Source organism: Rhineura floridana, chromosome 18, assembly GCF_030035675.1.
Source record: "Rhineura floridana isolate rRhiFlo1 chromosome 18, rRhiFlo1.hap2, whole genome shotgun sequence".
Classification (NCBI taxonomy): Eukaryota; Metazoa; Chordata; class Lepidosauria; order Squamata; family Rhineuridae; genus Rhineura; species Rhineura floridana.
The window spans coordinates 21,522,582-21,549,640 of NC_084497.1; the positions used below are offsets into that span (position 1 = coordinate 21,522,582).

General features: G+C 45.5%; 1 protein-coding gene across 1 annotated transcript; it reads left to right on the forward strand.

The window, feature by feature from the left end:
* The first annotated feature begins 2,779 nt into the window (after window positions 1-2,779).
* Window positions 2,780-26,886, forward strand: LOC133372827 (solute carrier family 2, facilitated glucose transporter member 5-like). The gene is made up of 12 exons (XM_061601914.1): window positions 2,780-2,830; window positions 4,560-4,658; window positions 6,215-6,372; window positions 6,890-7,014; window positions 9,061-9,213; window positions 9,463-9,588; window positions 11,059-11,246; window positions 12,973-13,083; window positions 14,958-15,059; window positions 22,172-22,247; window positions 24,255-24,382; window positions 25,959-26,886. Exons 1-12 carry the CDS (start codon window positions 2,780-2,782, stop codon window positions 26,199-26,201), a joined length of 1,560 nt encoding a protein of 519 aa, XP_061457898.1. The 3' UTR covers window positions 26,202-26,886.
* Window positions 26,887-27,059: the final 173 nt, after the last annotated feature.

A 27,059-nucleotide genomic window follows, 5' to 3' on the forward strand; every position in this document is an offset into this window, starting at 1 on the left:
ATGTTTACAAACGCTCTATGGCCCACCGGAATGAAGATCACAGATTACTGGTGATCCACAAACCACATTTTGGGAAACCCCTCTGTAGTTTGCTAAGCGTGCTGGGAATGGTCAAGCTAAAGTTCCCAGGATCCTTTGGGGGTGGCCATGATGAGTGAGGTAGAAGAGTGCTTTAAATGTGGGGTGGTGATGAGTGTGACCCACCTGTGAGTTGCCTTTGTAAGTCTGCGCATAGTGGTACTCCTGGTTTATTCATTCCTTTTTTTATTATTATTAAACTGCCACCATTTTGGTGAGCAACCCAGAGGCAGGGGTGTAGTCATTCAGGGTCTCACAGGATCTTACTTTCTTGGGAGCTAGGTCCCAGCAGGTCCCTATGTCTCCAGCATCCTATGAGCCAATCAGCATGAAAGGGGAGTGTGTTCGCTGCTGAGAAGAGTCTTCCAACGTGCTTCCTTTTTGTTCCCTGGTGATTGGAGCCAGTCAGAGTAAAAGGAGGTGTGTCAGCCACCGAGAAGACTCTTTTCAGTAGTGCAGACTCTCCCCTTTCATGCTGATTGGCTCCTAAGGACATCTGTTTTTGTGGGAGAAGACATTAACAAGGATCTCATTCTCAACCTAGCAACAAAAAGGGCTATGACTATCATGAAGGGACCCTGCACTTCTGCCACTACATGACTGCACAGCACCATATGTTGTGCTACTCATCCGTTTAAGGACAAGAGGACTGACAGGATGTAGGAGTCGGAATGGAACGTTCTGTCCATTTCTTTTCGGTTCTCTCCATTTCTCCTGATATAATGAGATATGAACTTTTCTGCCTATGGCCTTTTCATGAGCCATGTCTTTTGTCTATTGCTGAGCAGAGAGAGGCTGAGGCAGCCTCTGCAAGTGTCAGATGTGGTTGCCCAGCGAGGATGGGAACTCACAGAGACACTCTTCCTTTGATATCACTTCTCAAAGCTCACATTAAATCCTGGAGGATAATACAATAATCGTAACTGTTCGCATCAGTATGGTGCTGTCAAGCTTTGAAAGTGCTTTCAAAATCTTAGGCTGGATCAAACTAAATTCTCCTTGAAATGAATAGCTCTAGGTTAGTCATGCCCATTGATTTCAGTGGGTCTACTCTGAGTAGGACTAACATTAGAGGCAACCCATTATATCACAATAACCCCATCCACTGTCAGGTAGACCAATGTTGCTTTGCAGTTTGGTCCGTGTGTGTGTTAAACTTCACATATGCACTATACACTTAAAACATTGTCGTGCCCCTTTGCTGAACTGGCATGGCTTTCCCCCCAAAGAATCCTGGGAAGTGTGAAGTGTGCTGAGAGTTGTTAGGAGACCTCCAATTCCTTCTCATAGAGGGACAACTATCTGGGAAGAGGGATTGATTGTGAAACCACTGGGGGGGATCTCGTAACAACTCTCAGCACCCTCAACAAAGTATACTTCCCAGGACTCTTTGGGAGGCAGCCATGACTGATTAAAGTGGTGTGACACTGCTTTAAATGTGTAGTGGAGATGGGGCCTGAGATTGGATGGCTTGCCAAAGGTCATCAAGAGCGTTCATGTCAAAAGCGATTTGAACCAGGTATTTCTCGGCGGGATAGCTCGGTCTCCTGACCGCCCTGCCGTGCCTTAGCTACGCCACCAATCATTAATTCGACCGTATTAAGTTATTGTGAGGATCTCTCCATCTCCTTCTTGCCGAGAGGACAGGTGATCCCTCTTCTCAACTGCCAACAGCTTCCCCTGGAATCTTCTAGCCTCCTGATTGGCTCTTGCAATTCCAACGGACTTCAAGAGAACATAGAGCCCGGCTGACTGTTCTGCTACTCGCTAGTCCAGCAAATTACGGTTAGTTTTTTGTCTCCTTTGCCTATTAATCTCCAGACCTCTTTGAGGGAAATACCCTGCATAGGGGAGGGTGCCTGTGCCAGTAGGCCGGGATGGGGGAACCGGATTCTGCTGGATGCCAGTTCTTATCAGCTCCAGCTGGTATGGCCAATGATCAAGGATGATGGGAGATGTAAGACAATGTGTCTCTTGATACAAGCGATATAGGGAGGACAGAGAAGGATGGTACTGTAAGTGGTGTCCCATAAGAACACCTGAAGAGCCCGGCTAAATCAGGCCAGAGGCTCATCTCATCCAATATCTGGTTCTCTCAATGGTGATCCAGATGCCTCAATGGGAAGCAGGACCTGAGTGCAACAGCAGCTCTTCCCAGTTGTGCTTCCCAGCAGCTTGGTCTTCAGAGGCAAACCCCCTCCGACTACAGAGGCAGAGCACAGCCATCATGGCTAGTAGCCATAGTTAAACTCTGGGATTTGCTACCACAAGGTGTAGTCATGGCCACCAACTTGGATGCTTTAGATTTGGGGGGCACATTTATGGAGGAGAAGGCTATCACTGGTTACGATGGCTCCGGTGCTGAGGGCAAGTATGCCTTAGTGAAAATAAAACACAAAAATGCATCATATTAGGCCAAGTTGCTTTGCAAAAATGTATCTATTGGGCAAAATTACATTAAAATTTGCATTTTCAGAGGAGTTTGCACTAAAATGCTGATGAATTTCCATGAGGGCTTTAAGAAAGAATTGCAAACTAATGTGGAGAACTAATCTTCTGATTGTAAGAATGAGAAACTGAAACTGACAAGATTCGCCCAACCTTCTTTGCAAGGCTGTTAAGTTTTTAAGTAAGTTGAAAGGATTGAGAACTTCTTCCTCTTCCCCTCAGGAGCCAAATTTCCAATCCCTATCCAAGAACCATGGAAAGCACTTCAGAAGAGGGAACAAAGGCTCCAGAACCCCGCAAATGGGTAAGTGCAGAGTTTTTCCATCCTGCAAGATTTATGAAACAAACTGATGTTCATTCGTTTTCCAGGATGCAAACAGGGTCCAGAGGAGATCCAGTAATGTACTTATTTAGGAAACGGTATAGCTTGCTTAATCGAAAAACTCTAAGCTGTACAAGTGTTCATCTTTTACTGGGGGTGTAGATTTGTCCTTTTATAATATCACAAGATGAGCACTTTTGGTAAAGAATGCTGTCTGATCTTTCTGATGTTTTACAGTTTGCATTCTGTATGTTTTAATATTTGTAAGTTGCTTTGAGGTATTTTATGTGGTAAGCAATGAATTCTTTGAGGAGAGCCACACGCTCTAAATGGATGTTGTGGAGGCACAAAAGTTGTCAGAATAAGTTGCTCACTTAGGCTGCATACATGTCTACTCAGAAGGAAGCTCCATTGAGTTCAATGGGGCTTACTCCCAGCTAAGTGTGTATTGGATTGCTGCCCTGGAGCTCTCTTCTAGACCAGGCCAAGACAATGGGTGGTATACAATGCTAGTCCAAGCAGCATAGAACTAGTGAAGTTAATAGATATGAATAATATCCATTTCTGTGGGCCTGCTCTGAGTAGGACTTAGCTGAATGCAACCCAATATCAGACCTGTCTTTATTATGTGCTTCAGTTTCTTTACTTTACTTTACTCATACATTTGAATAAACTACTATTTTGCTTAACGTCTGTTGCCTATGCTCTGATAATCTCTAGGTTATGTTACGGCGATGTGTTATACGTGGGGCTGCCTTTGAAGATGGCTTGGAAACTGCATCTAGTGCAGAGTTCAGCAGCCAGACTGCTCATCGGGACAAGATGGTTTGAGCACATAACACCAATGCTGGCATGGCTGCACTGACTACCAACTAGTTTCTGGGCCAAATTCAAAGTGCTGGTTTTGACCTATAAAGCCTTATGCGGCTCAGGACCCCAGACCCCAAGGACCGCCCCTCCCCACATGAACCAACCCAGACCCTGCATTCCGCATCAGAGGCCCTTCTTTGTGTGCCCCCTCTGAGGGAGGTGCGGAGGCGGCAACACGAGAGCAGACCTCAGCGATGGCTCCCCATTTGTGGAATGCTCTCCCCAGGGAGACACACTTGGCACCCTCACTGTCTGTCTTTAGGTGCCAGTGGGGGAGAAAACAGGTTTATTCACCCAGGCCTTGGAGTGTAACTTTCTCTTTGTTTTTAGTCAGGTGGGGAGAAGTTGGATTTGGTTTTTATGTGGTTTAAGTCTTTTAGGATGTTTTTATTCTCGGTTTTATATTTGTTTTTAATGTTGTAAGTTGCTTTGAGTTTCCAGTTTGGAAAAAAGTGCCTTAATACTACTACTACTACTACCACTATATTTTAATATATTATATTATTAATATATTATATTATAATATCCACGGAAATGGATATTATTCATATCTATTAACTTCACTAGTTCTATGCTGCTTGGACTAGCATTGTATACCACCCATTGTCTTGGCCTGGTCTAGAAGAGAGCTCCAGGGCAGCAATCCAATACCCACTGTTAACTGGGAGTAAGCCCCATTGAACTCACTGTATTAGATTGCAGCCTAAGTGATCAACTTATAATAATAATAATAATTTATTATATACGATATTATTATTATTGTTATTGTTATTATTATTAAAGTATGCATTCCTGTTTTGCCCTGTGCATTTAAGAGCCTGTGTGCCTCCCCTTTCCATAGGCAGTGACAAGGCAGCTTGTGCTGGTGACACTGGTTACTTCCTTCGGATCGTCTCTCCAGTATGGTTACAACCTCTGGGTGGTTAACCACCCCGCTACGGTAAGATTATCCCACCAGGACAGGGCAGGTTGACTTCTTCCAAGTGCCATAGTTCCCCCATCATAACTGCCTATCCCGACGGTGAAAGTTGCTTGGCAAGGCTGCTTCCAGACTGTATATATTTTGTGATAGGGATTCAAGTCCCTCTGCCATAGCTCTAGAACTGCTGAACCTCCAGTGAAGATTCAGGACAGACAAATGAAAGTCCTTCTTTACGCAGCGAGTTAAACTGTGGAATTTGCTCCCACAAGAGGCAGTGATGGCCACCAACTTGGTTGGCTTTTAAAGAGGATTAGACAATTCATGGAGGAGAAGGCTGTCAATGGCTACTAGCCAGGAGGGCTGTGCTTTGCGTGGAGGTGGGAGGCATCATGCTTCTGAATCCCAGTTGCTGGAGACTGCAGGAGGGGAGAGTGCTCTTGCTTTCAGGTCCTGCTTGTGGGCTTCTCATAGAGGCTTCTGGTTGGCCACTGAGAAAACAAGGTGCTGGACTAGATGGGCCAGTGATCTGATCCAGCAGCTCAGCTCTTCTTACGCTTTTATGTTTAAGTGCATTCTGGACATTTGAACTTGCCCAATTCAAGAGCTCTGTCACCCTGTCCATCACAAATCCTCTTGTTTCTTAGAAGTCTTCAACTGTTTTTAGAAGCATTTCTAAAAAGCTGTTTTTTAGACGCTTGTGTTGTTATTGATGCGCTTGCCACGTCCCTGCCATGATTCCGTCTGTATACTCTGATTCAGATCAAGAACGGCAGGCGCTGCTAGCGGAAGAGGGGATGAATGAGAGGGAGAGGAGCAAGGAGACCACAGAGAGGAGCCCATTTGAGGGAGCCACACCCCTGCCAATGCCCCTAGCTTTGCTGTTCATTCATTCATTCATTCATTGGCTTATTTGTATACTGCTTTTTGCCCAAGGCCCTGAAAGGGGTGCACAGAATAATACGTAATATATCATTACAAAGTTGCAGTCAATACAAACTCAAAAGTGCAACACAATAGATCACAATGAAAGTATAAATTAACAAAAATATCATTCACACTGTATACATTCACAGTGTGCTCTCACCACAAACCCAACTGCCATCCACAAACCAAAGCTCACACAATAAGCTGCTCTCTGGAAGCAGCTGCCATGTCAGGTCTCATCCAGGGGATTCCTCATCAGAGTCTGCGGAAGCCCCTTCCCTGCCCGGAGTTGGGGAGGGCTCCAGGGCGCCATCCGGTGTGACGGAGCAAGAGGATTCAGAAACGGAGGCAAATATGGCGTCTTCTCCTAAGGAGAAAATAGGAGACTCATCTCCCCAGGCGGAGCATCCACCTTCAGGCCATGAATTCCCGCAAGGACAGGGAGTCTCACAAGGAGCTGGCCATCCTCCACCCCAGCTCCTGGTGAACCAGGCCATAATGTGAGAATAGAGAGGTGCTCACTAGGGGAAGGTCAGGAAGAACTGTTGCTGGAGCACCTTGACAAGCTTATGCTTGGTTGCAAACCTCATTCTGCCACCGTGTAATGCGGAATGCTTCTCACGCCAATTATCTGTTTTCCCCCCCCCCAGCTCATCCAAGACTTTTACAACAGCACCCTTCGAAAGAAGAAGATCTCAACTGAAGCGAGCTTTCTCAGCCTCCTCTACAGCCTAACCAGTGCAACCTTCTCGCTCGGAGGCCTAATGGGGTCTCTGTTGGTCTGTCCCATGGTGGACAGATGCGGCAGGTATGTCCGTGGGGGAGCTACCCATCCTGGGACAAAATAGGTGCTATGGCAGCAGGTGAGGAACCGTTTTGGCTCCAGCGTGGCCCTGCGGTTGCGGGCCAAACTTGTTTGATGCTACTCTGGTCATTAGTGGATAATAGCAGTGATGATTATGATCTGCAGCCACGGTCGAAGGCAGTATGCAGGGCCTGAAAACTTTGCTGGGAACCGCAGGCAGGGGAGAGTGCTTGTTGTGCTCAGGCCTTTCTTGGGGGGCTTCCCATAGGGGCATCTGCAGATCTTGGAAAAGTTACTTTTTTTGAACTACAACTCCCATCAGCCCAATTCAGTGGTCATGCTGGCTGGGGCTGATGGGAGTTGTAGTTCAAAAAAAGTAACTTTTCCAAGCTCTGGGCATCTGGTTGGCCAGTGTGAGAACAGGATGCTGCATGAAATGGACCACTGTCCTAATCCAGCAGGCTCTTCCGGTGTATTGCAACCCCACACCTGCAATACTTCTTTTTCACTGTCTTTTCAGGAAAGGGGCCTTGATACTGAATAACATTTTTTCCATCTTCTCCTCTGTCATCCTGGGTTGTTCTGCCATGGTCCATGCCTATGAATACACCATATTTTCACGCTTGCTCATCGGAATAAGCTCAGGTGAGAGAGGATCCTGGGTATTGGGGTTTAATTCTTTAAGTGGGAATTTGCCAGGGCTGAGATCAGCCTTGAATTTATGCCCGTTGGCCTCGAGGCTTTGCCTCATAATTCCAAATGCTTATGGCTGCTCAGCAGTGCTCTGAACATGCTCAGGGGCATTGTTTCCATGCTTGCATGTCCTATAATTAAGCAAGGAAACAAAGAACAGTTGCTGTGATCCAAATAAGCTATGTGCATGTGCACATGCAGACAAGACCCACGGCTTTGTTTTGAAATCTTTACCAGTGTAAGTCCATCCTGCTGAAGAGACAAGCCATTTTCTTAAACTGAAGCTCTTCAGCGGTAGAAACGGTTGTGGCAAAAGCATTCAGGAGAGCATTGGCGAAGAGGATGGTTCCTTCATACATACGCATCCCACAATGTGGCTTCTCGGCCAGTGTCTAGAGCCAAGCTGAGGCCATCTATAACGGGGAGCCAGCTTAGTGCCCACCAGACGTTGTTGGACTACAACTCCCATCATCCACTGGCCATGCTTGCTAGGCTATAGTCAGTGGAGGCTAATCCGTTAGTGCAAGTGGGGCACTGCCCCACCAAGATCAGCCTGCCCTCAACCTGTCTGCCTTACTTATATCCCGTCTGGAGGGGCGGGGGGTGACAGCACCTGTCGGCTTCCTCTTCCTGAGTCTCAGTGTTGCCCTTGTGGAACTCAGCAGGGAGGAGGATGAGGAATTAGTTGGTTCTGCCTGTCATTGGCTCTGGCTCCACCTACTCTTTGGGCAGCCTGCCTTCCGCCCTACCGGTCCCAATAGGTACCACTAGCTGCAGTCCAGCAACTTCTGCAGGGCGACACTGGCTGTGTCCGCTGTCGGAAGGCGCCACATTGGCTGTCCCTGACTTATATCCCACTTGGGCGAGACCGCCCCTTGCAGGCTTCGCCCCTTTCCTGAGAGCCTTAAAGGGGTAGGGGGTAGCCCTCTGGAATTACACATGCCATCCCCTCTCGCTCGACTCCTGCCTCCTGTGCTGCCTGTGCTGGTGAGCAGGCACTGGGTAGTGTAGGAGTGATGGCTCCTAGAGCAGAGGGGAGGAAAACCAACAATTGGTGAAGCCGGAGCCAAGGGCAGGCAGAGCAGCCTCCTGATTGGTTGTGCAATTACAAAAGAAGGCAGGCAGATGGGGGCTGCCTGCGGTTGGTAGGGCAGCGTCTCGCTTGCCCTAGGGGGCCAGTCTCCACTGGCAGGATGAGGCTTCTGATGTTAAAGGCGGCCAGTATCGCTGGGGTGCTGCCTTTGGAATCATCCCAGATGGGGGGTTGGGGGTGGTAGTTCTGGTTCAAGAGGCTTTTGGCTGACAGACCTCCCTGGCTTGCACAGCCCGTCTTCCTGAACCAGCTGGCTTTTCCTTGTCTATGTCAAAGGAGGGCTCTTCAGGTTTGGGGCTATGCCAACCAAGAGACAGAACAGTGTCCTGCACAACACAACAGGGAACACCCTTTTGGTGAAGATCAGTTCCCCATTTCCACCCACATGAACCTCCTGCATTCAGTGAAGGAGTGTGTGTGTGTGTATATATATATATTTCTACACACTGCTTGCACTGGCTGCAAACTGCCCATAAGTTTCCGGACCAGGTTCAAGGCTCTTGCATTAATTTACAAGGCCTTTAACAACTTGGGTCCAGGATGACTGAAGGACCACTCGGTCCCTTATATCCTGGCCCGATCACTGAGTCCTTTGGGGGAGTCTCTGTTGGTGGCCCCCATGGCTCAGATGCTTGGCTCGTAATGACTAGAAGCTGCGCATTCGGTGCAGTCACTGAGACTAGACAAGCCCCCTCCTTGGTGACCTTTAGATGCATGACTGAAACTTTCTTGTTCCAGCAGGCATTTTAAGGTTATGTTTGATTTTATGGTGATCTTAATTTTCCATTGTGTTATGTATGGCTTTTTTTATGTACAGCGCTTAGAAACGCAGATGATTCAGCAGTATGTAAAGGTGTTAATTAAACGAATGCTGTCAATTAACCCTTCATCTACCATCTAACCAGGCATATTCTCCTGTGCTGTCCCGTTGTACCTCGGAGAGGTGGCCCCCCGAAATCTGAGGGGATCCGTCATTACGGTGTCTCTTGTCTTTATCACCACTGGTATCTTGATCTCACAAATCCTTAGTCTCCAAAAATTCTTGGGGACTGCAAAAGGTAAGCCTGTCTATAGAGTTGCTCCTTTGGCCTGTAAGCAGACCGAGTTGTGTTCAGTGGGGACTGATGGCTTTGATGTCAGTGGAGCAGTGAATCTGCTCCGGGTTTTAGTCCAAACTTTCAAGGAGGTAGCTTGAAAGTTCGGACTAAAATCCGGGGTGGATTCACTGCCCCGCTGACATGGGAGCCACCAGTCTCCACGAGTTGTGTTATCATAATCACAGATCATGACTGCATCTTCTTGTGCAGACTGGCCCATACTGCTGAGCCTCCCTGGATTCCTGGCATTCTGTCAAGTCATTGTATTGCCCACCTTCCCCGAAAGTCCAAGGTATCTACTGATTCAGAAGAAGGACGAGGAGAAAGCCAGGCAAGGTACAACAGCCCCGAGCGGCACAGAGGTGTTAACAGTGTGGGAAACCTCTATGCCTGTCAATCACTCTCGGACTGGAGAGAGTGAGGTTTCATGCTAGGAACAAAAAGGTCTGCAATTTCAGTTCTCTTGATTTCTCCCTTTCAGTCCCCATCAGTTTCTGCCACCACGGCTAAAGCTTAGGGATGATGGGAGTTGGAGGCCAGCAACATTTACAGAGCCACAGCGTTCCCCATTTCTGTGCTGGGGATGGACAAATCTGTCAGTTTTGGCTTCTCATTTTTCCAATCTCAAATTCAGTTCTCTGATTTCTGCAGCAATTTGCTTTTTTTTTTTTAAAAAAAGGAAAACTCATCAGCATTTTAATGCAAATTTCTCCTAATAAACGCATTTGTGTAGCAAAGCAATTACCTTGAATACAATGCATTTTTGTATGTCATTTTCCCTAATATATTCCGTGTTACGCACTCTTTCCCCCTAATAAATGCATTGCTGTAAACATTGGTTGGTTGGAGAAGTGTACTGCAAAATTCAAATAAGTGAAAATTTTGAAGGGTGGCCATGTTCTGGTTCTCCTATTGTTTCAGAAAGATTGAATTTGACAGATCTAGCTTTAAATGTGAACTAAATCAAGATTCTCCCCCTTCTCTACTTCATGCACGCACATACCTCTGGTGTGAAAAGTAATTCTGTTTTCAGCCTTTCTCACATGATCTGACATGACCAGATTAATTTATATTCTCCCAGTGCTCTAACCACTGCACCACACTGGCTCTCAGCATCTGAGTCTCTTCTCTCTCTTCTTGCATTGGATACCTTCCCAACTCTTTCTTCGGGGCCCCTCTGGACCCTCCTTTTTCTGTATTTGTGCTCATGATGTATGGGAACATTCATACGCAACCCCGCTTTCAAGATTGTTTGCACCGGCAATTGTTTTGGAGCGGAGATGCTGTTTACCTTCCAGTCACCGCATGTCCTGCGGTAAGGGGTGTAGCTCGGTGGCAGAGCATCTGCCATGCATGCAGAAGGTCCCAGGTTCAATCCCCAGCAGCACCTCCAGATGAGGCTCAGAATTTAGACAATACTGAGTTAGGTGGGCTAGTGGCCTGACTCCATACAAGGCAGCTTCCCGTGTCCTGCAGTGTCCTGCTGAAATCCAGTCGCTGTTTATACCACAAATAGCTTGGTTTATTTTATTACTCTTTTTGCCCCAGTTTTGTTGTGCCTCCAGATGCCAATAGTGCAGGAATGTTGGGTAGCCATTGCAGAAGAACAAATGAGGCCGAGTGATGTGCGGAACGTCCCGTATAAATCCAGCCCTGACCCACTATGATTGCATCAACGACGCATTGCAGAAGACACCGTCAAAAAGGGGGGAGGGAGCCTACCTTGTCTGCAGGGTGCTTCTTCCGCTATTCCTGCCCTAGCAACCCAGCATAAATCCTTTTCTTCCGCCCTCTCCTCCCTTCCAGCCTTGAAGAAGCTGAGATGCCAGGACGATGTAGAGAGTGAGGTGGAAGAACTCTGTCAGGAGGACATCTCGGAAAGCGTGGAAAAGGATATGACCGGGCTCAAGCTGCTGTGCTACCGAGGTCTGCGTTGGCAAGTCATCTCCGTTGCCATCTTGATGGGTGGCCAGCAGCTGACAGGCATCAACGCGGTATGGAGAGCAGTTTTCCCTGGTTAGGTTAGAAGGCTAATTGAGGGCAACCTGTGGGCGCTGCAGTTTGTTTGGTGTGGAGGAAGTGGGCAAGGAGTTATTCTCCCTCTTTCACAGGGGTGGGGAACCTTTTCCAGCCTGAGGGCTGCATTCCTTTCTGGGAAACCTTTGGAGGAGCCACGTGCTAGTGGTGGGCAGGACCAGAGGCAAAAGTGGGCGGAGCAATGGATGTAAACTTTAACCTTCATAAGGTATGATAGTTCCTACGGACACTCGCAGGTCCCTCTCTACCTTCTGTTCAAGCAAGCCAGAGGCATGTTCCGAGTCTGAGGACACATTGGAGCCAGGCAAATACACTCAAGGAGGGTGTGAAGCAGGTCCGGTGAGGGGGTGTAGCCTGGGGGGAGAGGGGGTAGGTGAGGAGTGTTAGAGTTTTCAGTAGTTATATATTGCAGCGGAGTGCAGAAATAACTGATCTGTAAATACCAGTAGGTGAAAGAACAAAGAATCTGAAGAATCTTTATTACTATAAAGAGGTAGAGTCATACATGCCGAAGAAGCCTTGCATCTTCCCCTCAGGGAACCATAACTAACCGAGAACAAAGACAGGAGAGGAGGGAGGAACAAAGCCTGCAAAAACAACAAACATTTTAGAGGCAGAATCAGCAGGAGGGAAGAACAGATTGCCTTTTTGTCTGTTGCCTCCCTCCACTCGTTCAGATCACTTGGAACATGTTGGTGATTTACTCCCAAGCAGGAGGTATGGTTTAGGAAGAGTCCCGAGAGCCAGACAGAGAGGGTTGAAGGGCTTTATTTGGCCCCCAAGCCTGAGGTTGCCCACTCCTGCTCTCTCATATTGTTAGAACCCAATGGGGTCACCCAATTGCACACTGATGTGGGGAACTGGACTTAATATCAGGGAAATGAGGATTTGGAATGGACAGAGCTGTCCGTCCTTACCTGGCGTACGCACGTGCATCAATGACAAGTTGCAGAATGCACCCACCACAACAGCAGTCGGCTGGGATATCTTTAGTCCCGGGATGCATTCGAATCCCTCCTACATAATACTGACAGTCTGGAGTAGGGGTAGAGGAGCAATTCAGTTCAGTTCTCTCTTAAAGCCGAGCTTTGCATGTAGAATTGTAGAGTTAGAAGGGGCCTATAAGGCCATCGAGTCCAACCTCCTGCTCAGGGCAGGGATCCAGCTTTCCAAAACAATGTGAGAACCGAAACGCAGCCGTCTGTTGAAATTCATACTTCTCTGAATTTTGGGATGCGGTTCTCCAACTGAGCAATGTTTACAAAAGTGCATGGGGGGGGAAGTATGCCTTAAAAATGAATATATTTGTGAAAAAAGGTACAAAAATGCATTATGACTAAGAGAAATTGCTTGCAAAAATGTATACATGAGTGAAAGTGGCAGACAAAAATGTGTGTTAGGAAGAAATGCGGAGAACTGAATTGGAAGATTTGGGAAATGAGAAACCCAAATGGATGGATTTGTCTGTCCCCTTGTGAAGAGATGGGAACCTGCGTGGCCCTTGAGGTGTTCCTGGACTCCAACTCCCATCATCCCTAAGCATTGGCCAGGGGCTGATGGGAACTGAAAATGAGAAACCCAGAGAACCGAAATGGCCAGATCCTTCCGTCTTCAGCCTGCCACCCTCCTCCTGGCACTTTCTTCCATGAACTAACGGTGCTGGTTGCTTCTGTCTGCTTTCAGGTGATGTATTATGCAGATAAAATCTACATCACGATGCATCTAAAGAAGCAGGAAGCTCGTTATTTCAATGTCTTCTCAACCGTTTTTTTCATTGTCACACTGATGGTCATGGTAAGCTGCTCCCATCCCTCTCTCTCCCTAACAGTTAAGTTTAGTTTTTCCCTAGGGTTTCTGTTTTAAAGTGAAGAGTTGCCAGAGTCTGATTTTAATTGCCACACTTTCTGACCTGGAGCTTTCTGACCTAGGAGCTCCACAACTCCACCTCTCTCAAGGACTGGTAAAGGGCCTTGTGGCCAAAAGGCGGCAGCGGCGGCGGTGGCATAGTAATAATAATAACAACAACAACAATAATAATAATAGTTGTTGTTATTATAAAGTGGTAGATGTGGGTCTCTGGTACATCTAGGTAAGGCACTCTGAGCATGTTCAGACATAATACAAGGGAAGCATCCCATTCTACCAAGAGCAATTATTGCACTCTTTGCATGCTCAGATGTGTGAGATTCCTCCAAGAGGAGTGCAAATGCACGACTAGAGAGAAGTATTAATTTGGCAATAAATATCAACGTCGGCTTCTTTTCCCAAATATCTGAAGGTGTGTTGCACAGAATATGACAAAGACTTGGGCTGCTCACAGGCCATACTTTGAAAGCACTGTCTTCCCCCAAAGAACTATAGTTTGCCCATTCACAGAACTACAGTTTCCAGCACCCTTAAGCAATGACAGTTCCCGTGATTGTTTTGAGGGGAGCCGTTGTGTGGATGTGTTATACTCAACAAGAATCTTGTGAGGTACGTTAAGCTGAGAGGTAGTGGTGAACTGGTAGATTTGGGGCAAAGAGGTCTAAGTTGAAGCCTCTGTCTTAAGAGTAAGGAAGCTGTGGCCCTTCAGACGTCGCTGGACTCCCAGCTTCCAAGAACCCCAACAGCCAACATGGCCAATGGTCAGGGATGATGGGAACTATAGTCCAGTAGCATCTGGGGGGGCACCTATTCTCCACCCGTTCTATCTGCTACAGTTCATGATTTGTTTGTTGTTATTGCCAAGATATACATAATGAAAACGCCAAATATTTTTTGAAAACCAAAATGGCTAACTATAACAGGAGAAAGCTATTACACCATAGACAATTACCAGAGCTTGGAAAAGTTACTTTTTTGAACTACAACTCCCATCAGCCCAATCCAGTGGCCATTCTGGCTGGGTCTGATGGGAGATGTAGTTCAAAAAAGTAACTTTTCCAACCTCTGACAATTACTGACTCAACCACCAGAAAGCAATAAAAAGAATACCCCAAAATGCCGACCAAACCATTAATACATTGCAAACCCAAGACTCATACTTTGTAAAATAAATATCAACAATGGCTCCTTTTCCCAAATACCTGAGGGTGTGTTGCATAGAATATGACTTGGGCTGCACACAGGCCATACTTTGAAAGCATGTGTCTTCCCCCAAAGAACTATAGTAAACTTGGTAAAATACCTTCTTTTTTTTTACTATATGCAATAATTTTTGCCACTTTCCCAAGAGAATTGCCCAGTCTTTGTCTTCTGTCTTGATATCTGAAGAAATCAGCCAACTTGGTCACGGCTGCAAAATCCCGTATTTTATTTCTCCATTCTCTGATTTTTGGTATTGCGTCTAATCTCCACTATTTAGCATACACGATTCTAGCTGTGGCCAAAAAATAAGGCTCTTCTATTCAGGTCCGACGGTTGGTTTCCCATAATTGCATGAATATACGCCTCTTCAGATACTTTGGTTCTAGTCTGCCTCTGTATTGGAATTGTTTTTAAGGTGTTTGTAAATACATTTTTAGTTACTTATCACTTGTTGTCTGCTGCCCTGGTCGTCTTCTGGGAGGAAGGGCAGGATATAAATGTAATAATTAAATTTAGTAAGAGAAATACAGGTCAAGGTTCATGACCACCTCATTCTCTCTTCCCTCAATCAAACTCTTTTTTTTTTTTACAACTTGTAGGCATATACAGTAGATTCTGTGGGGCGAAGGATTCTCATTCTCACCGGATTTGGCATCTGCAGTATCGCTTGTATTTTGTTAGCCATGACCATTGAACTTCAGGTTTGTAATCGAAAACGTGATTAAACAAGCATCCCTCACTGGGCTGCTCTGATGCTGCCTCCTCTTCTGCCACCAATCTGTTCTGAATAGTGCCTCGAACCAACTGGGAAATTGGCCACAAGCTTGAAAGATTTTTTTTAAAAGAATAAGAATAAAAATAATGTTTAGGTTTATGTTATGTGCCTTCAAGTCGATTACGACTTACGGCGACCCTATGAATCAGCGACCTCCAGGAGCATCTGTCATGAACCACCCTGTTCAGATCTTGTAAATTCAGGTCTGTGGTTTCCTTTATGGAAACAATCCATCTCTTGTTTGGCCTTCCTCTTTTTCTACTCCCTTCTCTTTTTCACAGCATTTTTGTATTTTCTAGTGAATCATGTCTTCTCTCATGGATGACAAGAGGTCTCCATGTGGGTATTGTAGCTTCCCCTACAGCTCAGAGACAGGAAATGCTTCAGCAAATACTTTTGCTCCTCCCCTCTTGTTGAGGCTCAGTTTCGTTTCCTGTCTCGGCTTGGAGCACATCCTATTGAGTTGTCTTTCCTCTCTGAAGGATAATAGTTTCTTCTCCCTTTTCATGTTTTATCTCTTTGTTTCTTACACTTGTTTCCCGTTTGTTATTCTTACTTAAAAAAAAAAAATTCTGTCACATTCTTCGTCTCCTTCCCTCTCTGTTTTCCTTGCCTTCAGTCAGCTGTCTTTCTCATCCCTCTCCCTGCGAGACATGGAAAAAATGAAAGAAATATTCTAAAAGCCTGAGCAGCACTCAGCAGTGGCTGCAGTCAGTTCCCGCCCACTCTGACTTCCCGCCAATTTTCAGCAAGGGCTGCTTATTAGCGGTGATGACCCGCTTGAAGGGATGTCTTCAGGGCTTAGCTTTGCAGCCCCTATAAGCCTATGCACAGTTACCAAGGCCTCAGCACCCAGCTGCGGGCAGCCTTCAAAGAAAAGGCATTTTAAGAGCTTTGGGCAGCACTCTGTGGTAGACGCAGTCAGTTCCCAGCTGCTACTGATTCACGCCATTATGCGGCAGGCACCAAATCTGGATGCTGATGATCCCGCTGAGGGGACTTCATCAAGGGGCTCTGCGCTATCCCCAGTAGACACGGAGGTGTCAGTAAGATCTCGGGGGTTCAGGGAAGCACCAGTGCCTGCCATTGCGGAAAGGTGTGGAGCGGTGGCACCGTCTGTTTGGAGCAGCCTGCCATTTCTGAGGCGGTGCTCGCCATTTCTGAACACAACAGAGGTGCCCGCCATTTGAGCACAGTGGAGCTGCTACACCTGACGAATTGCATTTTCCAGACATTTCTCCCCATATTTAATGCCAAGTGTGTATTGGGAGAAGAACCCCATTCTCTGTTGAGGAGGTGGTAGTAATGGGGTATGGCCGATCAAGCCACACTTCAGTTGTAAAACAGCAGCCTGTTCACAGAACAGCAAAGTTGCTACAGGTTAACCCCCCCATCCAGCAACAGCCCAACAGGTCTTGCTGCCCAACCTTTTTTCGCCTGAGGTGTGGTGAATTTGCTCCTGGCGGCTTTAGAGCTCAAACTGTTCTTCTCTACTGTGTGTGGTGATTTTGGCCTTGCTATTTTTGCCCTTGGCTGCATTTAGAGGTCTAACCGTTCCCCTCTGCTGTGTGCGGTTATTTGGCTTCGCTAATCCACCTCACCCTTCAACCTGTGTGTGTGTTGATTAATCAGGAATTTATCCATATAATATCTGATACCGCTTCCTTTCACTGTATGCGTGTAACCATGTGGCTGTGCCATCCTGGGCTGTTTTTATGGATATTATTGAGGAACAGCGCAGTGATACTCAGCTGCAGCCATCTCGATGGCCAGCAGTTTTCATACATTTCAACAGGAATTCCAACGGGAGGAATGTTGACCTGCAATTTGGGCTTTGCCTTGTGTGTCCAGTACGTGGTCACCTCAGGCCTCAGGTAAGCAAGGCAGCCAATACCTTCCAGGTATTTCTTCTCAGAAATTGCACCAGAGCAGCAACGTTTGGTGTGGACACGGCTTGTGGTGAGAGAAATGGGCAGCTCTTTATCACTCTCTGCTGCGTTTTGGGTCCTAGCCTGCCCAGTGACTGTGGAAAGGGCTTAGCTTTTCCACCCAGAACCCCGGGGAAAGGGCCTAGCTTTGCTATGCAGAATCCTTGGGCAGAGATAAGGTGTAGGCCTCTGCTGAGGAGGTTTCCCGCCGTTTTTATGGTTCCAGTCTGTGCAACGACTGGAAAGGGCCTAACTTTACCGTTCGGAGCTCTTGGAGAGAGATACGGCACAGGAGTTTTCCCGCCACTTTTATGGTACCTGAGGAGGTTTCCCACCATTTTTATGGTCCTAGTCTGTCCAGTGATGGTGGAAAGGGCCTGGCTTTCCATTCAGAGCCCTTGGGCCGGGATATGGCATAGTCCTTTGCTAGGGAGTTTCCCCCCGCCTTTTTCATGGTACCTCTGTTCCCACTTGATCCTGGTGTGTCTAGTGACTGTGGAAAGGGCCTAGCTTCTGTTCAGAACTGCAGGGCGGAGATATGTCATAGTCCTCGGCTGGAAAGCCTTTCCGTCTTTCTTTATGAGACACACTAGAACAGCAGGTTCAATATTTCTCTGTGTCCTGATTCCTTTTCCCCCTAGGCCTGAACACCAGCAAGCCGTTTCCAGGGCAACAGTAGAATAATGTGGGGGCATCAGTGTAGTGAAGGCATATGGATTGCCTCATGAGCCTCTGCTCAAGCTCCAGTCCTCCCAAGGCCTGAACAGTAGCAGGCCATCTTCAGAGGCAATAGTAGAATAATCCGTGCCCTCAGTGTAGTGAAGGTGTATGAATTGCCTCATGGGCTGCGGTTGGAAGACCCAGTCTGTTCCTATGGACAGTGGCAGCCCTTCATAACCCTGTATGATTTTGCAGCCCTTCATAACTGTCTGTGTGGACTTTTTGGATTTATCCAGTTACTTCCTCATGGAGGAGGATCTTACTGTCATTCTGGTTGGAATATGTAAATAAGCAAGATAAGTAAATTAAGCTGAATATAGCTCGTCTATTACATTAGGTTTTCTACCCTATCTATTCTAGGGCGTCAATGCAAAGCTCCAGTTTGCTTCTCTGAATAGTTGCAGCCCTTCATAACTGTCTGAGTAAATATTTGGATTTATCCAGTGACTTCCTCAGGGTTCCCTTGTTATCATCCTAGGTGAATATAAATTCAGCTGACTGCTTGGTTAAGTCTTCCCTTCACTAGCGGGTGCCTGGTCGACTTAAGACAGTTTAAAAATCCATTTAGCATTTGGTAAGGCTTACTTCACTATAATAACTAGGTTCAAGGTTACTCACATTGGCATGTATGTGCTGAGGTGCAGTTTCTCCTAAAAGGTAGTGATGATTCAGTCAATTTCTGACTTTCATCTGCAGGTCCCTGGGCGACTTATAATAGTTTAAAATTCCATATTAAATTTATCAAATCAATTTAGCCTTTGGTAAAACTTACTTCACTGTTCAGTTTGTGTAACTTGACTCAAAGTTACACACATTGGCATATTTGTATGGATATTTGGCTTCACTACCTGCAATTAAGCATTTCAGTGGTTAAATAAAAGAAATAAATCTTTTTGATTTTACTGATTTTGTTTTGACAGGTAGTTCTCTGGTCTGGTTATTGCACAGAATATGTCCCTGGGCATTTACTTCCTGTGGCTGATTCTCCAGTATTTACTTCCTGTGGCTGACTCTCCAGCACCCCATATGTCCAGGGGAGGCTCGTATTTCCTTGTTGGACCCAGACAAGCTGCTGGCTTCCTCCCTGCATAAACTACAGGGTAGCTGTAAGACTAATAGTAAGGCTAGCCAAGCTGTGAACTATCCCTCTGTGTAACCACGGGGTGGCCTTAAGACAATGGTAAATTTATTAAACAAAACAAAAATCTCCTTAAGGAATTCTGATTGGTTTATGGGAACAATTGTCTCTGAGATATTTCTTTCATTTTGAAATTAATCAGGTTGTTTAATATTGCATCTGGTTTCCTTTTCAAATATGAATTTCAATTCTACTAGGTGACTGTATGAGTGACCTGTCGGCCATCTTTGCAGAAACGATAAGTTGGAGTTTAATCCATCATGGCATCTCTAGTGATTCCAGCCATGATGTTTGTAGTCCTTTTGCCCCAATTCATTCATTCCAATCCAGCTCATCCTGTGGAGAAGGCTGGGCATTTATTGGTCGTGCGAGGAGCTCTCTGGGTTTACCTCGGCCACACATAAGACATTTGCTTGCCTGAGTCTCCATATGTCTCTCTGGCATAAGAGTTACCAGGGCCTCATTACCTTATGTTTATTTCCACAACACAGGAAAGCAGGAGACGCAGGTTAGATCGGGCCCTCAAATGTTGTTATGATGCTCATGTTAACCTCCTGGAAATTTTGGGGTCAGTCCCTGTAAGAATACTTTCCTTCAAGAGTTTTTCTTGTGGTTATTATGACAGCACGTAGGGTGTCTGAGCTTCACTATCTGTTGAAAAGCACTTATGTATTTTCCAAGAAAGACAGGGTGGTGCTATGCACTAACTTTGTCACCAAAGTAAACACGGCCTTTCACAGGCAAGAGAAAATAATTCTTCCTTCTTCTGTCCTAACCCTTCCCACACCAAAGAGAAGGCGTGGCATTCATTGCAGATTAGATGTCACTGAAGGTGTATATCAATAGAACCAAACCGTTTAGGCGATCCGAGTCCCTGTTCGTGTCCTTCCATCCTGCCCACTATGGGGAAAAACTTACCATGGCCGGCCCTGACTCGTTGGATCCGACCTTGCATTTCTTTAGCATATGAGTCCCTACACTTGCAATCACCACAGCACATTACAGCACACTCCACTAGGTCTGCCGCTACATCAGCAGTTCTTCCACAAATGCTCCGATACTAGAAGTCTGTAAGGCAGCGACGTGGCCACTCCCAGTATCTTCACCAGGCACTACAAAATTGATCTATACGCCTCAGTGGAGGCGTCATTTGGCCAGAGTTCTGCAACAGGTTGTATCCTCCTTGGGCCTACCATTGTCCCACCCTAGGTCTGCAGCTTTAGTACGTCCCACTTGGAGACCTCTGTCATCCATGAAAGAAGGAACAGTTTGTTCTTACCATAAACGGTGTTTCTTCATGGATGACAAGAGGTCTCCAAGGCCCATCCTTACAGTATTTGATTGATTGATTTTCCGGTGGCTGGGACTGAAGCAGAGTGCCATGGCTCCTTTCTACTCTATTTGTCGATGATCAGTTGACCTTATTCCTAGCACGTTTTGTTCCTAACACGCTTGTTGTATGGTTGAGTGTTCTTTTGTTTTCATGTACTATGTCTGATTCATGAGTTTTCTGTTGATGCTGATCTCTAAAGCTTTTCCAAGAAATGAAACTGAGCCTCAACAAGAGGGGAGGAGCAAAAGTATTTGCTGAAGCGTTTCCTGTCTCTGAGCTGTAGGGGAAGCTACAATACCCACATGGAGACCTCTTGTCATCCATGAAGAAACACAGTTTACGGTAAGAACAAACTGTTCCTACCCAAAGAGCCTCCATCTTCCCAGGATTCAAGCACAGTTTATTGGCCTCATCCAGTCTACTATAGCATTCAGACACCAATCCAGCCTCTCCTGATTCAGTTGCTATGGAGAAAAAGATACTGCATACTGCTGACCCCTTGCTCCAAAACTCCTAATGACGGCTCCCAACGGCTTCATAGAGATGTTGAATAGCACCGTAAAAACAAACTGTTCCTACTCATTATGTGTCCAAAGTATGATAACCTCAGTTTCATCATTTTAGCTTCTGGTGACAGTTCTGGTTTAATGTGTTCTAACACACAATTATTTGTCTTTTTCGCAGTCCATGATATGCTCAAAGCTCTCCAACACCACATTTCAAATGAGCTGATTTTTCTCTTACCCGCTTTTTTCACTGTCCAACTTTCACATCCATACATAGAGATCGGGAATACCATGGTCTGAATGATCCTGACTTTGGTGTTCAGTGATACATCTTTGCATTTAAGGACCTTTTCTAGTTCTGTCATAGCTGCACTCCCCAGTCCTAGCCTTCTTCTGATTTCTTGACTATGGTCTCCATTTTGGTTAATGACTGTGCTGAGGTATTGATAAACACAGGCATATTTTAAATATTTGTTTATTTAAAAAATATAAAAAAAAGGCATGGTTTGGGAAAGTGGCGTTTTAAAATACAAGACATCTTTTCTGATGTTTTAAAATGCAAGATGTCTTAGGAGACCCCTATTCCCATCACACACAGCTCCAGTCCCCAGAGTTCCCTGGGAAGAGGGACTGACTATGAAACCACTCTGAGAATTGTAGCTCTGTGATGGGAACAGGAGAGCTCTCAGCACCTTTAACAAACTACAGTTCTCAGGATTCTTTAGAGGAAGCCATGACAGTTTAAAAGTGGTATCATAGTGTTTTAAATGTATGGTGCAGATGTGGCCAACAATACAGAAGGAAACATTTTAAAATTAGCTTGGATTTTGTGTGAAGGATCTAAGTGGAAGAGCAGGAAGGAATGTAGTTAATGGATCTCTCCTGCAACATTTATTTTGGCTGTTGCATTCCAGTGCCACATAATTCAGTGAGGACTCAGGTCTCTGCAGCACATAGTTAAATGATGGAATTTGCTCCCACAGGAGGCAGGGATGGCCACCACTTTGGATGGCTTTGAAAGAGGATTAGACAAATTCATGGAGGACAGATGCTTTTGACATCTACTAGCTGAGGTGGCTGTGCTTTATCTCCACAGTTGGAGGCAGTACGGCTCTGAATATCAGTTGCTGGAAACCGCAGGAGGGGAGAGTACTCTTGTGTTCAGGTCCTACTTGGGGGCTTCCGAAAAGAGGCATCTGGTTGACCATTGTGGGAACAGGATGCTGGACTAGATGGGCCTTTGACCTGACCCAGCAGGCTCTTCTTATGTTATGTTCTCTTGATGCTTTGTGACGTGTTACATTTTCTGGGCTGGCACGAAGAGACAGAAAGAAAGGATGTCTCTTAATATTAATGGGGCACCTGGAAACCTCACTCATGCATTCCTGAACCAGGGTCAACTTCCTCCAACAGCCCGGCATGCCATGGATGTCGTACGTCACCACAGCTTTCTTCTTCCTCTTCCTCTTTGGACACACCCTTGGGCCAGGTAAGTATTCAGGAGACCGACAGAGTTCCTTGAAAGAAGTGCAAGATACAAATGAAATTGATATTTCCTTTTATTTTAAAATGTTTATATGCTGATTTTTGGTATAAAGGCCATCCAAATTTGCTTGCAACAATCATAAAGACATACAGTAATACCTCAGTTAACAAATCCTCTGGGAACTAAGCTCCTTTTAACTAAGTCGTCTTAAGGTGAAACTGGCCAGCTTTCTTTGCTATGGATTATGGTGAATCTGACTAGCATGTATCTTTGCTTTGCTGTCAATAAACTGACAAGCCTAAGCTTTTGCTTTGAGATGAAACTGACTAGCCTGTGCCCTTGCTTTGCTATGGATAAACTTTCAGACCTGTGCCTGGGCTTTAGTGTGAAACTGACTAACCTGTATCTTTGCTATCAATAAACTGGTAAGCCTGTGCCTTTGCTAGAGTGAAACTGACAAGCATGTGTGCTTGCTTGGCATTGAAGAGATCTCTTGCTTTTTCCCAGGGCCAGGGAGGGAAGGAGCCAATACGATAAGGAGAAGGAGAGGAGGGGGAAATGAGGGGGAGTGGGTGGGCTCTGGGTAGGCACTTTAAAGCCCCTATTGAAGCTGCCTCCACCATCTATGAGGCGTAGGAAACTATCCCTATTCTTTCCATGTTGTCCCTACCTCTGGTACCAAAGTTTCTGTTAAAGAAGTAATGTCCATGAATGCATCTACTTTGTTAACTGAGATATTACTATATGTATATATTTTAAATCGGTATTGCACACAATCAAAATGTCAGATCCAGAACTTCCATAATGTAATATTCCAACCTCTGTCCAAGGAGTGGGTTAAAAACTTATTCAGGTGGGGTCAATCAAAAGAAAAATCCTAGAGCTTAGCCCTCCCTCCCAAAGCTCTACTGCGAGGGAGTTAGCTTTTAATGCTTAATCACAGTGTCCAGGTCATGCCCACACCATGGGTGGTATTCAATGCGAGTCCTACTCAGAGTAGACCCACTGAAGTTAATGGACATGACTAACTTAGGTTCATTAATGTCAGTGGGTCTGCACTGAGTAGGACTTGGTTGAATATATGTTGTTATGTGCTTTCAAGTCGATTATGACTTATGGCGACCCTATGAATCAGCAACCTCCAAGAGCATCTGTTGTAAACCACCCTGTTCAGATCTTGAAAGTTCAGGTCTGTGGCTTCCTTTATGGAATCAATCCATCTCTTCTTTGGCCTTCCTCTTTTTCTACTCCCTTCTGTTTTTCCCAGCATTACTGTCTTTTCAAGGGAATCATGTCTTCTCATTATGTGTTAAAAGTACGATAACCTCATTTTCATCATTTTAGCTTCTAGTGACAGTTCTAGTTTAATTTGTTCTAACACTCAATTATTTGTCTTTTTCGCAGTCCATGCCATGTGCAAAGCTCTCCTCCAACACCACATTTGAAACTTAAATTTAAAGCACATTTATATCACTTGAACAGCCATGGCTCCGTCCCCCACAAAGAATCCTGGGAACTGTAGTTTGTGAAGGGTGCTGAGAATTGTTAGGAGGCTCCGATTCCCCTCACAGAGCTACAATTCTCAGGGTTCCCTGGGAAGGGAGATTAACTGTTAAACCACTCTGAGAATTGTAGCTGTGTGAGGAGAATAGTAGTTAGGGAATCCCCTCAGAGAGCTACAGTTCCCAGCACCCTTAACATCCTACAGTTCCAGGATTCCTTGGGGTAAGTCATGACTGTTAATTTAGTATAAAAGTGCTTTAAATGTTCGGTGCAGATGTGACCTACATTGTGTCATTGTGTGTGTGGGGGGAATGCTGAGTCTCCTGTCTTGGGCTGCATATGCGCTTGCTACTCTTTCACACCCTAGTGAGGAAAGGTTTGAGCTATGGGCTCCTAAGCTCCTGCTCTTAATTGCGCAACACCAGAGTCCTTGCCATCACTATCGATTCACGAGCAAGTCAATGGAAAGCCAGTATTCAGAGCCTTGAATGCTTCCTCTCCCCTTAGCGTCGATTCCCTATGTGTTGATGCTGGAACTATTCCTTCAGTCATCCCGGTCCACTGCCTTCGCCATCGGGGGATTTGTGCAGTGGCTTCTGCAGTTCCTTGTAAGGCTCTTTTTCCTTCAGATAGAGGTGAGTGATTTTTGGTGGGGCGTGGACAGTCTGAGTTGGTAAACCAAGCCTAGCCCCACTCTACCCACCTCAAATATATATACGTATTGTTGTGTCCTTCAGGTAATTGATTCAGTGTAATTTCTTGCCCCTGGAAGTTCAACTCAGCATTGTATTAAATTGAATGTTGAGGGACTTTAAACTGTTGAAGTTGTTATTAAATTTATAGCCCACCTTTCCTCCAAGAAGCTCAAGGTAGTGTAAATGGTTCTCCTCCCTCTCCGTTTTATCCTCACAACAACCCTGTGAGGTAGGTTAGGCTGAGAGACGGTGACTGGCCCAAGAGGGTCACCCAGCGAACTTCATGGCAACCTCAGTTGCCCCAAAATCCCGTGTGACCTTGATTTTAGGCCACATCCACTCCACATATTTATTCCACTTTAAATAGTCCTGGCTTTCCCCAAAGAATCCTGGGAGCTGTCGTTTGTGAAGGGTGATGAGTGTTATTAGAAGACTCCTATTCCCCTGACAAAGCTCCAGTGAGCAAGAGTGATTGAAGTCAGTTCCTCTTCCCAGAGAATTCTGGTAGTTGGAGCTGTCTGAGGGGAATAGGGGTCTCCTAACAACTCTCAGCACCCTTCACAAACTACTCTTCTCAGGATTCTTTGGAGAAAGTCATGACTGCTTAATGTAGAATAAATGTCTGGTGTGGATGTGGCCTTAGTGGGAAATGGATGATCTGGCTATGGGTGGTATTCAGGGTTATTGTTGTTTGGAGCAGACCCATTGATGTTGATAGATATGACTAGCTTAGGTTTGTTGATTTCAATGGGTCTTCTCTGAGTAGGACTAAGTTGACTTCAACCTCAAATGTTTGGGATTGGCAATCTTTCTGGGTACGTCTAGAATTTTGAGAAAAGTGCTGTGGGCAACAGACAGAAAATGGCTGCCATGGGCATATGGCACCACACAAAATAGCTCCTGTGGGGGTGTGGCATGATGGCTGCCTCATCTAAAAGAGCAGAAAAAGAGACAGGACCACAACATAGTGTGGGCAGCCCCCTCCATCTGCTACTCATCAATGGGGGGGGAAGGGACCTATATCAGCCACCATCTCATTCACTCACAGAGCAAATCTCTTTCTACTTCTCTGTTCGGTGGAGGTCCAATCTTGGCATCCAGTGAAATGTGGGCATGTGTGAGGGGGCATATTCAGTGTAAGAAAAGTCAAGTCAGTGCAAATAGGAATTGAACAGGAAGACCAAACAATCTCTGTTGTGCATTGTGGATTCTTGAGGGGATATTTACTGAGACCTTTTGGGGTGACATCGATGTGCCTGGCAGGCACCCATGGGCACCACCTTGCATACGGAAGGCCCCAGGCTCAATCCCCAGCATCTCCAGGCAGGGCTGGGAGAGACCACTGCCTGAAACCTTGGGGAGCTGCTGCCAGAACAGATTTATGGGTGAGCAGTGGGAGAAGGTGGGGGGAAGTCCTATTGCCCAAGAGAACTGATGGGACCATGACGTAGGTCAAGGCTGGATCATGTCCATCTCTCTCTATCTCCCACTTTCTCCTTTTTCCCCCCCTCTCTAGATCCGGATTGGCTCTTACGCCTTTCTCCTGTTCTGGCCTATCTGCATAGCTGTATTTATTTATATCTTCAAGATTGTCCCAGAAACCAAGAACAAGACCTTTGTGGACATCAAGAGGTTAATGGATGCCAATACGGCCAAGAAGATCCAGGTGCAAGGGGCAAATCCCAAACACAGTAAGACTAGGAGACTGTCGACACATCACAGTATTAAAACAAAGCGCAGGTCTACAATGCCCTCTTAATATTGGCCTACAGCTTTTGTTGGCACGCGAAATGCAGCAGTTTCTCTTCTTGTCAAAGACATCGCCTGTTCCTGTCTCCACCCTCTCTCTCTCTTTTTCTGTTCTTACCATGAATTCTTTTTTCAATTATTAGTACTAAATTATAACATGCACATGCAATTGTAGAGTTGTTTGTTTATTTTTCATTTATTTTTTAAACATTACAAAAGAAAACAAAGAAAAGATAATAATTTGCAGATCAAATACGTTCGTTCAGTACTTACCGTATATTCCATATCTATTTTCCTTTTGTTACAAGGATTACGAATGACTAACTTAAAGAACTACATAGAGGTATATTATACAAGAAATCGTAGGATACACCACATCAAAAACTTGGGGGTTATTTTTAGATAGGAAGGTGCTGGATATTTTTACTTAAGCTTTACTGGTGGGCTTTGTGCTCATTTACATTTTGATGTATAGTATACTAAATTAACGCTTTTTTTAATGTTGTAGGAATATTGCACTTTTTATTATGTACCATTACTCTGCTGCTGCATTTAGATTGTCTGCTCTTCATGTGAACCACTTTGAGCACAGATTTATTTGTGGAAAATGTGGTATACAAATAAATTGATTATGGGCATGATCCATAAATCTTTTACTTCCAAACGCTAATAAACAGAGCCTACCTTTCTACAAATTTATCTTGTTGAGTATTACTTATGGCTCTTTTTTTATAAGCCAGCTTTGTCATGTATGTAATTTCCCAAGTCCCCACCATCACCTGCCACCAAACTATTGTAGTGGGACAATTTGTTTACTCAATATTGGGTAAGAGTAATGCACAATTTTGAGCACCTTCCAAGGGCTGCA